Below are 13250 nucleotides of genomic sequence, written 5' to 3'. Positions count from 1 at the left end.
CGTTTCTGTAGCTGCCTAAAACAGTTATACTTGTTCCCCTGCATTATTACCAATTCTATCGAAGATAATTGAACGACTAATAAAAACCCTTTCTTTTTAAACAAAAAATCTTAATAGCTCAACAATTTGTTTTCCTCCCTAATAAATGCACTAATGACATTTTGTTATCTGATCTCAAAGAAATATACACCTCACTTAACAATAAATTTTATACGGCTTTGGTTTCTTGTGATTTTGCCAACGCTTGCGATTGTGTTGTTCATGAAATTCTGATTAACAAACTAAAATGATATGGCATCCGAGGTGCTCGTAAATGGTAAAGTTTCAAGTAAATTACCAGTTGGCAAGGGTTCAGTTTTGCATCCAATTTTTTTTATAGTTTTCTTAATGATGACATTTCTTATTCGCGGATGACACCAGTATAACCTTTACGTTCTACCATGGGCAAAAATCTTATTACTATTAAATCCTGGTCTGACGCGAACGGTCTCTATTTAAACACAGAAAAGTTTTCCCCATACACACGACTCATTTTCTGATGGATTTCTGCAGTAATATGGTCTTCAGCCTGTAGAAAACGAATCACACTTCGCAATTAACACTTGGCATGAGCATCAACAAAGGCGAACATGTTTACGTGGCTGTAGCACAATGCCCAATGACGCCTAAACGTCAACAATGGAGGAGTACGTAGTGCGAGAGCTTCTCAGTCGCCTACAGCGTATGCCCGCTTTCTTCTGCCCGCGTAGCGTCTGCACGGAGCGATCAGAGGTTGAAAAAAAACGGCTCTCGTACTTAACGGTCTATAAAAATTCCATGCTATTAATGTAGTTTATGTTGTCCAGCGATTTCATTTCCTTAATAAATCACACTTTCAACTTGATAACACCATGTTTTGGTTAAATTATAGATATTCTGTTTCTGGCAGCGTCATATATTATAGTCTCTTACATTTTTCAGTCAAACGTTTTCAGAGAAGAACGCTGAGAAAGCGACTAGACTCACATATTGTATACCGTACACCAAGGCGTAAACTATATTGCTTTTTAATATACTAATCTTATAGAAGTTTAGGAACTCAATAAAATCTAGTATAACTTATCTAAATGACCCCCACTGTCAGATTTTTTTTATGTGAAAAGCAAGCACAAATAACTCGAATGGTACCTGCCGTGTGAAGATGCTAGGCTGTAAAGCTCGGGAAAGACTTGCTTGGTAGTGGATTCTACAGGCTCCAAAGAAATGACTCCCAATAAATTTAACTTAGTTAAGTGTTTGTAGGCGAAGTCGGTATTCATAAGCCACGTCTGTCTATAGAATAGGTCTTGCAAAAACTGGTCTAGGCGGGATTATGTTAGACAGCTCAGAAGATAATTTTCCGTGGTAGTATCGGTAGAACAGAGTCAGGTCGGCGAACTTTCTTCTATGCTCTAAGTTGTCCAAGTTAATGGTCAACTCTGGATCGCCTATAAGTCGAAATGCATTCTTCTCTATTGAGTCGAGCATCCTCAGGGTAAGATAGGGAGCCGAGCTCCAAATGTGCCAGCAATATTCCAAAGATATACTCAACTGATTGTCTCAACAAGTATCCACATTGCTAGAAAAATATCCTGTTTCTATATGCCATGACCGGATGTGATACAACTTCAAAACTATTTAGAAGAAAAAAATTGAAAGTCTTAAAAATGTTAAAAGAGAGACCCGATGTAAACAATTTTACGAAAATATTCCAACAAGAAAATTGCTCTCGGGATGTCATTATCAATGCTGGTATACATTTTCCAACAAAATACGATGCCTCAAGCTCTGAACTAAAAAAGAGAAATTGATCAAGAACAGTAGGGTTGGCAGCTATTTTCACCAGCATCCTGAACACCATCTTTTATAATTGTACGAAAAATTGTGGTAGCAAATGTGGGTGAAAAAAATTGGATTGAGGTTTTCAAAAGTTTATGGACATTGACATGGCCACTCATGCTTAAACGCAGAGTCAACAATGATGATAAATGATAAAGATATAGATGTAAATCTAGAAATTAGTCCATTCGACACGTTTTGTCACTATTACCGATAGACAAACTGAAAATATCGACAATGAATAAGAAAAAATTATATACTAAAGTTTATTTTTGCTTTTTTGTATTGTACTGAATTTCTATAAAAAATTATTTATTCTAGAATAACAAAGCCTTTTATTGAATATCATGGACTGTACTTACGGGGGAAACCATGTTAAAAAACGCGCCTTGCATTCTACCTCGTAGATGGTGAGCGGAGGAGAACGGGAATGCAAAAGAGATTTTTTGTGGATAATTTTACTAGGAACAATTTTTTTAATAACTGCCATTGTTCTCTAAACAATAGATCGCGAGATGCTGGAAAAAACTGATTTTCGTGACCTTTTGACATTTATAACTTTTTAGCCGGCACGGTCTACAAGGTGTATACAAAAATTTAGCCGCAAATAAAACCTAAAATGGCTGGACGAATTGATAGCGAGATGAAATTTATTAATCACAAAAACGGCTTGAGACCATATCTTCATCTCTAAAAGGAGTAATGAAAAAAGTGGTAACGTTGAAAAAGTATTTCAATGTTTGAAATTAATTTGTTAGTTATGAAGTTGATAAAATTTCACAGCGGCATGGTTGGAATAATTTGGAGTGGCCACCTTATTACCCAGATCTTAATCCTATTGAACTTGTTTGAGTGCCTCTTAAACGATACGTAACAAATAAAACCAGTACGTTCAGATTACTAGATGTTGGGTAATTCTTCCTCATCAGAATAACAAAGTGTAGTGACTTTTTTTTTCTTTAAAAAAAACTTTTCACCAAAATCGGTTTTTTTCTTATTACCAAAATAATATAAATAGCAAAAATCTCAGTTGTAACTTTAAGCAAATACGTTTTATCGCATTCACTCTTTTATAAACATAAACAAACTTTATCTGTGATTAAATTGTTGAAAATAAGTAATTCCCAATATGTAAAATACCATTTCTATAGGAAATCTCAAACTAAAGTAAAATACCAGTCCAAGTTTGTGTGTGTATATATAAATTTACAATTGACTTGTGATTCAGTACCAAACATTTCGAGACGAAGTCAAGTTGAAAGAAACTTTCAATGATGAAGAGCGTTATTTTAGTTTTAGCAATAACAGCAGCCGCTTCATCTCTGCCGATTGATATAATTCAAGGTGAAAATGATCAAGAATATTTGGTGATTCCACTCGAAAGACAAAAAAGGTATATTTTCAATTTAATTGAAGTTTCATTATAATGACTTTGTGATTACTTTCATTTCAGAGACTTGACATGGGGTGCAAATCAAAATGGTTATTCGTTAGGACAAAAAGGTACGCTTTGGAGTAACGGTCATCACCAAGTCGATGGTGAATACGGTGCATCAAAGGCTTGGAATTCACACGGACTTAAACCTGACTCGTACAGAGGCGAATTGGATTACTCCCATAAACCTTCGGGCTCCACAGCTTTTGTCGCTGCTAATAGAACTCCAGGTTATGGCACTGATGGAGCTGCTGGATTGAAATACAGCATAGCTCAAGGAAAAAATTATAATGTAGATCTAACAGGTCAATACACACGGCATTATGGAGGACCTGGTGGTACAGGTAAACCCGAAGGGCAAGTGCTTTTGACAGGGGAATATAGGTTTCCATAATGATAGATTCTTAATTTAATGTTTTTATATGTTTATTAAATAAAAAAAATAATATATAAAATGTAGTGTTTCAATCACTTAAGTATCTAACGGTAAATAATGAGAAAAATCCTGATTGTCACCTCCATCCTTGGTATTTTACAATTTTTTTCTTGGAGATTTGAATTTTACATTTTATTTTATTGAAATATATTCTGTTAATCAAAATTTATCCAGTTTTTTTTTCAATTTAACGTCCTGTATCTCACACAGGAGAAAATTTATTCTTTTGAGCGTATACTTGCATATTGACTGCTTATTTATAAATCACTTTGTACACTGCCCAGAAGAAAGTTAGGATAACATTATTTTTTTTATTTTTTGTTGGGTTATACCATAGTTTCAACTGATTGCTTGAATAAATAAAAAGCTTTTGTTGTTTTGATGAGCGTTTATTCTGTTATTAAATTGTTGAAATTGAGTGATTCCCAATATGTTAAATACTATTTCTACAGGAGATCTCAAACTAAATTAAAATACCAGTACAAGTTTGTGAGTATAAGGGGGGTCCCACGACGAGTTGAAACTATCTGTATATAGCAAATACTTATAAATAATTTTTTTTGCAAACCCTGACAAGATAAAAATAAATACTTTTTTATTCCTTAGTTTTTATATCAACGGGCCAAAATAAAATTTAAACCACAATTCAATCTCTAAAAATTTTCAGAAAACATTTAATATCTGGATAACGGTAAGGTTTAGGTATAGTATGTATGAATAATAAGTATGAGTTTGCCTATTTTTCACCTCTGATGGATTAAAATAGAAAAAATCGGGTGGTTCTATTTAAAAATTAAAGAAATTTGATATTTATGAAGTTAAACTTTGGAGACTTTTTATACACACCCTATTTTAGTTTTAGCAATAATAGCAGCCGCTTCATCTCTGCCGATTGATATAATTCAAGATAAAAATGATCAAGAATATTTGGTGATTCCACTCGAAAGACAAAAAAGGTATATTTTCAATTTAATTGAGTTTCTATTGAATGACTTTGTGATTTTTCAATTTCAGAGACTTGACATGGGGCGCAAATCAAAATGGTTAATCGTTAGGACAAAAAGGTACGCTTTGGAGTAACGATCATCACCAAGTCGATGGTGAATATGGTGCATCAAAGGCTTGGAATTCACACGGACTTAAACCTGACTCGTACAGAGGCGAATTGGATTACTCCCATAAACCTTCGGGCTCCACAGCTTTTGTCGCTGCTAATAGAACTCCAGGTTATGGCACTGATGGAGCTGCTGGATTGAAATATAGCATAGCTCAAGGAAAAAATTATAATGTAGATCTAACAGGTCAATACACACGGCATTATGGAGGACCTGGTGGTACAGGTAAACCCGAAGGGCAAGTGCTTTTGACAGGGGAATACAGGTTTCCATAATGATAGATTCTTAATTTAATGTTTTTATATGCTTATTAAATATAAAAAATAATATATAAAATGTAGTTTTTTATTCCATTAATTATCTAACGGTAAATTATGAGAAAAATTCCTGATTGTCACCTCTAGCCTTAGTATTTTATAACCTACAGCTTTTTTCTTGGAGATTTGAATTTTACATCAGTGAATTATAAGAGCGATATTGACGAAAGTACTCAAAATTTATAAATAAAACTGTTGGACAGAAATTTGATTGAAATCTGTTCTATTAATCAAAATATATTCAAGTTTTCTTTAATTTAACGTCCTGTCTCTCACTATTTTTTGTTCGGTGTACCATAGTTTCCTAACTGATAGCTTCAATAAATAAAAAGTTTCTGATATTTTGATAAGAGTTTGGTAAAAAAGGACCCTTCACCTAAATTTCTAAATATATTTATCAGCATATTTTTCATTCCTGTTGATGGTACAGGTAAGCTCGAAGGGCAAGTGCTTTTGACAGGGAAATATAATGTTCCATAATGATAGATTTATAATTTAATGCTTTTATATGTTTATTTTATAATAAAAATAATATTTCAAATGTAATTTATGTTTATTATCCATTTGAATTAATGTGTCTCTAAAATCGAAATTATTGACGCATGGTACACTTATTAACTCACAGTTTAACTACTACTCCTGATTGATGAGATGATTATTAGAGTATTGTATACTTTGCCTATGTAATGTATCGAAAATATTTGACCAGAATGACCAGAATGGCAAAATGACCAAGAATAAAGAGTTTAAAAGAACATTAGAAACAAAATAAATTAAGGCACAACGCGACATTGTGTTTTCCTATTTAGAAATTCGGTTGCTAAATCGAGACCATCATATAAATTATGAACGAAAACCGACTGACTACATCCGAGATTATTTTTCATTTTAAGACTACCTTCTTAAAATGTTCTTTTCCACCTAGAGAACCTAACGTCCCTGAATAAACAGAATTTTATTCTATATTTGTACGGTGTAGTTTTTAGCTTAAAGAATAAATGGACTCTTTACAAATCATCGATTTACATAATGATAAGTATTTTCTTGGTTGATATGTATTATTAATTTTTTATCTAGAATGGTTTAGTAAATGTCTAGTTTTGTAATTTATCCCCATTACTATTATCCTCAGAACATTTTCAATTGAAAAATGAATATAGTTGTTATTTTTCAGCTTTAGATGTGGTTTGTGCTGGTTCATCGTGTTTGCTCCACCATCGTTTTTGAACTATGTTACTGTACAGGATCCATTCTTCATCAAAGTTTTCATATAACGGTCCTCTTCAATTATGATTTTGATTTGGTCATCATCAACTTCAGTGAGTCGACCAAAACGTTGCTCATCTTTAAAGAAAAAATCTCCAGAACGGAATTACTTATACTACTTCATTATAGTTTATTTTTAAAATTATTATCAACTTTTTTGTTTGATGTAATTTAAAAGCACGTTTTTTAATTTTTTCAAACTTCACTTATTTTTCTCTTCGATTTATTGCCAAAAATAAAATTTTTCTTTATGTTACAGTCGTAAATTTTCAATAGAAGGTGCACGGATATGTAATTCTTCTCGAACCATATAATAAAATTTAAGGCGTTTAATTCTAAAATAATACTGATGCAAATAGTTTGGGAAACTTCCAACAAAAGACAGAAAAATAGTAAATACAATTTGATTTGATTTTTTTCACAGACCTTGATAAGTTAAGAAAGATACTTTTTTATTTCTTAGTGCTTGTATCAACGGGTCAAAATAAAATTTAGACCACATCTGCATCTCTAAAAATTTACAGAAAACATTCAATATCTGGATAACGGTAAGGTTGGTAAGTATTGGAAAGTATACATGAATTTGCCTTGGTTTTCACCCCTGAATGTATTAAAATAGAAAAGCTGGGTGGTTTTAGTTAAAAAAATAAAGAAATTTGATATTTATGAAGTTAAACTTTGAATACTCTTTATACACACCCTATATAAAATTAAAAACTTTTCAACATAGATTCAAATACGTCTGACCTTACTAAAAGCAACAGAGCTGAAACTATTTACATATCTTTAAGGGTATCTTCGTAAAAAAATAATTTATAAGGTTGTCAAATTTTTTACAAAAAAATTAACTCAAGAAGTATGCATATTTCGAAAAAAGTTTTTAAACAAAAGTATAGTAAAATTTTACGTAGATTTAAAATGTATTAATATAGAGTGTGTTCCATTTTAAATAACAAAGCTATAGTCGTTTTCTGGTAGAACCAGAAGTCGACTATCTTTGAAAATATTTTAGTTCAAAAGATCGTACTCGAGAACCCCAACGTAGAAATTTTCTTGATTTTAATATATGTATTTTGCCATATACACATAGGTTTAATTCGTCGTGGGACACCCTCTGTAGAGTTCAATATTCAAATCGATATTCAAGCGATGCGAAAAATGTTCCGCGTTTGAAGTGCAATTTTGTGATCTTGGTAGCCTTCGAGTTTATATGCGAATATACTCGGTTGGAACGATATTGTTTATACCTTAGTGTCGATACATACGAAAAAACACCCCCAATGGTTCGGGTGATTTTTAGTATAAATCATGTCAGGGAATTGGAGTATGTGAAACGAGAAAACACCCGGTTCGGAAACGAAAAGTTCCCTGCTACTTATCACGGGTGTCGAACCGGTTTTGTTTGTACAGATGCGGGAATGGGGTGTTGTGGTAAATTTCAATTTCATTTTGCTTATAAGTTATGAATACGCGTTGTATAATTGTAACATGTACAAGAAATAACAGCGCTTAAAATTGTTTACATCAATACATTAAAAGGGGAAGGAAACCAGCACGTTCAGATTACCAGATGTTGAGTAATTCTTCCTCATCAGAATAACAAAGTGTAGTAACTTTTTTTTTCTTTTCAAAATAACTTTTCACCAAAATCGACTTTTTTCTTATAAACAGAATAACATAAATAGCAAAAATCTCAGTTGTACCTTTTCAAGCAAATATATTTTATCACGTTTACTCTTTTATAAACAAACTTTATCTGTTATTGAATTGTTGAAAATAAGTAATTCCCAATATGTAAAATACCATTTCTACATGAAATCTCAAACTAAAGTAAAATACCAATCCAAGTTTGTGTGTCTATATATAAATTTACAACTGACTTGTGATTCAGTACGAGACAAAGTCGAGTAAAGAAATTTTCAATGATGAGCATTATTTTAGTTTTAGCAATAATAGCAGCCGCTTCATCTCTGCCGATTGATATAATTCAAGATAAAAATGATCAAGAATATTTGGTGATTCCACTCGAAAGACAAAAAAGGTATATTTTCAATTTAATTGAAGTTTCATTATAATGACTTTGTGATTATTTTCATTTCAGAGACTTGACATGGGGTGCAAATCAAAATGGTTATTCGTTAGGACAAAAAGGTACGCTTTGGAGTAACGGTCATCACCAAGTCGATGGTGAATACGGTGCATCAAAGGCTTGGAATTCACACGGACTTAAACCTGACTCGTACAGAGGCGAATTGGATTACTCCCATAAACCTTCGGGCTCCACAGCTTTTGTCGCTGCTAATAGAACTCCAGGTTATGGCACTGATGGAGCTGCTGGATTGAAATACAGCATAGCTCAAGGAAAAAATTATAATGTAGATCTAACAGGTCAATACACACGGCATTATGGAGGACCTGGTGGTACAGGTAAACCCGAAGGGCAAGTGCTTTTGACAGGGGAATATAGGTTTCCATAATGATAGATTCTTAATTTAATGTTTTTATATGTTTATTAAATAAAAAAAATAATATATAAAATGTAGTGTTTCAATCACTTAAGTATCTAACGGTAAATAATGAGAAAAATCCTGATTGTCACCTCCATCCTTGGTATTTTACAATTTTTTTCTTGGAGATTTGAATTTTACATTTTATTTTATTGAAATATATTCTGTTAATCAAAATTTATCCAGTTTTTTTTTCAATTTAACGTCCTGTATCTCACACAGGAGAAAATTTATTCTTTTGAGCGTATACTTGCATATTGACTGCTTATTTATAAATCACTTTGTACACTGCCCAGAAGAAAGTTAGGATAACATTATTTTTTTTATTTTTTGTTGGGTTATACCATAGTTTCAACTGATTGCTTGAATAAATAAAAAGTTTTTGTTGTTTTGATGAGCGTTTATTCTGTTATTAAATTGTTGAAATTGAGTGATTCCCAATATGTTAAATACTATTTCTACAGGAGATCTCAAACTAAATTAAAATACCAGTACAAGTTTGTGAGTATAAGGGGGGTCCCACGACGAGTTGAAACTATCTGTATATAGCAAATACTTATAAATAATTTTTTTTGCAAACCCTGACAAGATAAAAATAAATACTTTTTTATTCCTTAGTATTTATATCAACGGGCCAAAATAAAATTTAAACCACAATTCAATCTCTAAAAATTTTCAGAAAACATTTAATATCTGGATAACGGTAAGGTTTAGGTATAGTATGTATGAATAATAAGTATGAGTTTGCCTATTTTTCACCTCTGATGGATTAAAATAGAAAAAATCGGGTGGTTCTATTTAAAAATTAAAGAAATTTGATATTTATGAAGTTAAACTTTGGAGACTTTTTATACACACCCTGTTTAAAATGAAATCATTTTCAACATAGATTCAAATACGACTGACCTTGATAATAGCAACCGAACATAAACCATTCCCATATCTTTCAGGGTATCCTCGTAAAAAAATTATTGATAAGGGTCTGCAATAGTCATATTTTTTACCAAAAACATAATAACTAAAAAAGTATACATTTCTCGAAGTTTTTCGACAGAAGTATACTAAAATTTTATGTAGATTCAAAAATTTATTAATATACATGGTGTTCCGTTTAAAATAACAAAGCTATAGTCGTTTTCTGGTAGAACCAGAAGTCGACTATCTTTGAAAATATTTTAGGTAAAAAGATCGTATCCGAAAACTCAAACGTAGGAGTTTTCATGATTTTACTATATATATAAGTATTTTGCCATATACAGACAGTTTGAACTCGTCGTGGGACACCCAGTATATATTGTATGCTTATTTTGATATCGGTGACATATATTTGTTTTTCTTGAGTTCTTATTTACTTGGTTACACTGGTGAATGGGGTTGTTGTTCACAACTAGTTTACATCTAACTAAGCTAGTTTTATATAAATCAAAACTGTTAATAAAAGCCGCCAAGGATATTTATTATAATAAGGAACTCCCAATTCTCGTAATGATAACCCTATTAAATTTTGTGAATGTCAAAATTTCACCTATAACACCTCCTCATGGTTCGCTTTCATATCTCCTTGATGCTAAAGTAAATTTACACAGTTTCTTCTTTATTGACACCAAAATTAAATCCTTATCTGGTACCGATGACAATGCTCCAGACAAATTATCTGACCTCATAATTTCTTGTGATCATTTTCAGCAGTGGATCTTCACTATTTGTAACTTTACAGATGTTTTCAATGCCTAGTATACTTAGCGAAGTCTTTCCAGGCTCACGTCAGCTCAACTAAATGTTGCATTGCATCATCAGCTTTTCTTTCGGAATGCACATTACATCACTTCACCACTTTGATCAACTTTTCATTTCAAAATTGCATTTAGCACGGCAATAATCATACCTCCACATACAGTAGGAGAAAAGATCAAGCAATGAACTATCGCCTAATGGCACTTCTTCCTACGTTATTTAAGATCATAGAAAGATTGGTCTAAAAAGGCTTTCATCATTTCTTTTCAAATATAAGATACTACCTAACTATTTGGATGTTTAAATAACAAATGAACAAATAATTCGCCCTCGTATATTATGTTTACTACAGCCTAAACAACCATAACTACACTGCAACAACTTTCTATGGCTTTCGATTACAAAAGTCGGATAACAAAAGTCGGATTGTAAGGGTTGATACAATGATATCTTTTTGCAAGCCAATAGAATGTGGAGTACCTCAAGGTTTAATACTAGGCCCTATTTTGTTTCTTCTGTTTATAAACGACATTGCCTATTTAGACATCATAAGTAAAATATGTCTTTTTGAAGACGATACTAGTTTCTCTTGGGGCAACCATATCAGTCGTTCTACTCATCTACGTCTCAATGTTTCTAAAAATAAAGTTGTATCTTATAAAAATACATGGCAGCCTTCTATACTAAACAACACCATCATTGACATCGTTGAATCTGTAAAATTCTTTGAAATACGAGGATATATTGATATCTAGTTAGCCCAGACCAGTTCCATACATAAACAAAATATTGCGTTACCATAGCAACGAACAATAACAAATTAGAAGTGTCAGTGTAAAGTTTGACGTCAAAAAAGTAAACCAGAGTTACACAATAAATTAAAGCAAAATTGTGAAAATCGAAAAATTGGGGTATCGAGCCATCATCAAGTACCTGTATTTAAGGATTAAGAGGTAAGCAGAATTACGAAGATATGCTTAATACCCTTGGTGATAAATGTCGTTCGTATGCGATCGTGAAAAATTGGACTTTAGTTTGAAATTTTCCATTCAAGATGATGGCCTATCGGGAAGGACGGTTTCTGTGTCAGTCCCTGAAAATATCGATGCAGTTCATGACATGATTTTATCAGACCGTCGAATTGGGCTAAAACGAATATCTGAAATACTGAATATTTTATACGAACGATTTCATCATATAGTTCACGTCAATTTGGACATGAGAAAAATTGATGCTAAATGGATCCCCAAATGTTTGAATGTTGAACAAAAGCGTGCAAGGGTAGAAGCATCGCATTCGATCTGTGCTCGATTTGAAAACGATGTAAACTTCTTAAATCGAATTGTTACTATGGATGAGACTTGGGTACATTTCTACGATCCAGAAACAAAGCAACAATCGATAAAATGGCGACACTCTGGTTCTCCAAGAACTAAGAAGTTTTGTTTCCAAAAATCTGCTGGAAAAGCTTTTGCTTCATTTTTTTTGGATTGTCATGTAGTAATCATGATTGATTTTTTAGATAAGGGTGGAACATTACCTGGAGATTATTAATCGACATTAATGACCACGATTTGACTTCGTCCGATTAACATCACTTTTTTCAACTGAAAGTCGTAAATTTTCTTCCAACGAGGGGGTATAAAAGCTGTGGAGGTCTAGTTAGCAGAGCAAGAAGAAACATTTTTTTTTGAAGGTCTAGAGACGAGGCAGGTTCGCTGTAATAAATTCATCCAATTTAAAGGAGAAGGAGAATATGTTGAGCAATAAAATATTTTATCATTGAAAATTTGTTTGGTTTATCTGAAAAATGAAGTACTGTTTTGCCTTAGATCAGTTTCTAAAGAACTAAACAGAACAAATTGTTATAAAGCTTATAAACAATTAAGCATCAGATTTTGGATCACAATCTGCGGAATAGTGGCCATACAAATTGCATGATTTGAACCTCATCGAGATACTGGGTAACTTTCCGAGCAGCGTAGGGCAGTGTATTATTATACATAAAGGTTATGTCGTCTTCAAGAATAACCATGGTCTTTTAGAACTTCTGCCAGGTATCTGTGCACAATCAACCTCCTATTCTCGATAAGACTAACTCCATGCGAGCGTAGATTTGACTCCCTATATCATAACTGATACTCCACCAAATTGAAATAGTTCGGCAATACACGCTTCGGCATATCCTTCGCCTTGTCGTCACCAAACTCTTACACGTTTTTTCTGAGCCTATAAAAAAGAATAGCGATTCATCGTTCGAAAAGACAATCCAGCAACATGAAGTTGCCTCCTAAGTGTTCATTCACTTATATTCACATTTCTCAATTTTGAAGATGATTTCGAATGGAAACTATTGTGAACGTTCGGTTTCTCAAAGCACTAAAAACGAGAAAGCAGTCATCTCTAGCTAATGTATCCTGTTTTGGTCCTGAACCAGGTCGCCATTTTGTGCTAACCGCGGCCATCTCATAAAGGCACCACAATCCGTACTGCAATAATAATATTCATTGCAATACACCAACAGTGACAATACTACACAAAAAATCTACAATAGACAGATAAAACAACAGAAACAAAAAATAT

At 32.7% G+C, this 13250-nt stretch overlaps 3 protein-coding genes across 4 annotated transcripts in view; 2 read left to right on the top strand and 1 right to left on the bottom strand.

Annotated features, from left to right (window-relative positions):
* The window catches only part of LOC130894908 (probable sodium/potassium/calcium exchanger CG1090), a 121699-nt gene that overhangs the window by 41111 nt on the left and 67338 nt on the right, over window positions 1–13250 (bottom strand). The window lies entirely within an intron of this gene.
* On the top strand, window positions 2995–5179 carry LOC130894910 (uncharacterized). 2 transcript variants are annotated; one of them, XM_057801944.1, is made up of 3 exons: window positions 3031–3250; window positions 3311–3360; window positions 4793–5179. In XM_057801944.1, the coding sequence occupies exons 1-3, from the start codon at window positions 3129–3131 to the stop codon at window positions 5116–5118; spliced, it is 498 nt and encodes a 165-aa protein (XP_057657927.1). In that variant the 5' UTR covers window positions 3031–3128; the 3' UTR covers window positions 5119–5179. The 2 variants fall into 2 exon arrangements, 1 of the variants encoding a protein (XP_057657927.1); XR_009059409.1 differs by lacking the exon at window positions 3311–3360 and having other exon boundaries at window positions 2995–3250; window positions 4743–5179.
* Window positions 8244–9110, top strand: LOC130894911 (uncharacterized). Its single transcript, XM_057801945.1, has 2 exons — window positions 8244–8467; window positions 8528–9110. The coding sequence occupies exons 1-2, from the start codon at window positions 8349–8351 to the stop codon at window positions 8901–8903; spliced, it is 495 nt and encodes a 164-aa protein (XP_057657928.1). The 5' UTR covers window positions 8244–8348; the 3' UTR covers window positions 8904–9110.

This window comes from Diorhabda carinulata, chromosome 6 (assembly GCF_026250575.1).
Source record: "Diorhabda carinulata isolate Delta chromosome 6, icDioCari1.1, whole genome shotgun sequence".
Lineage (NCBI taxonomy): Eukaryota > Metazoa > Arthropoda > Insecta > Coleoptera > Chrysomelidae > Diorhabda > Diorhabda carinulata.
The sequence above is the reverse complement of the archived record's forward strand: the minus strand, read 5'-3'. Positions and strand labels throughout refer to the sequence as shown.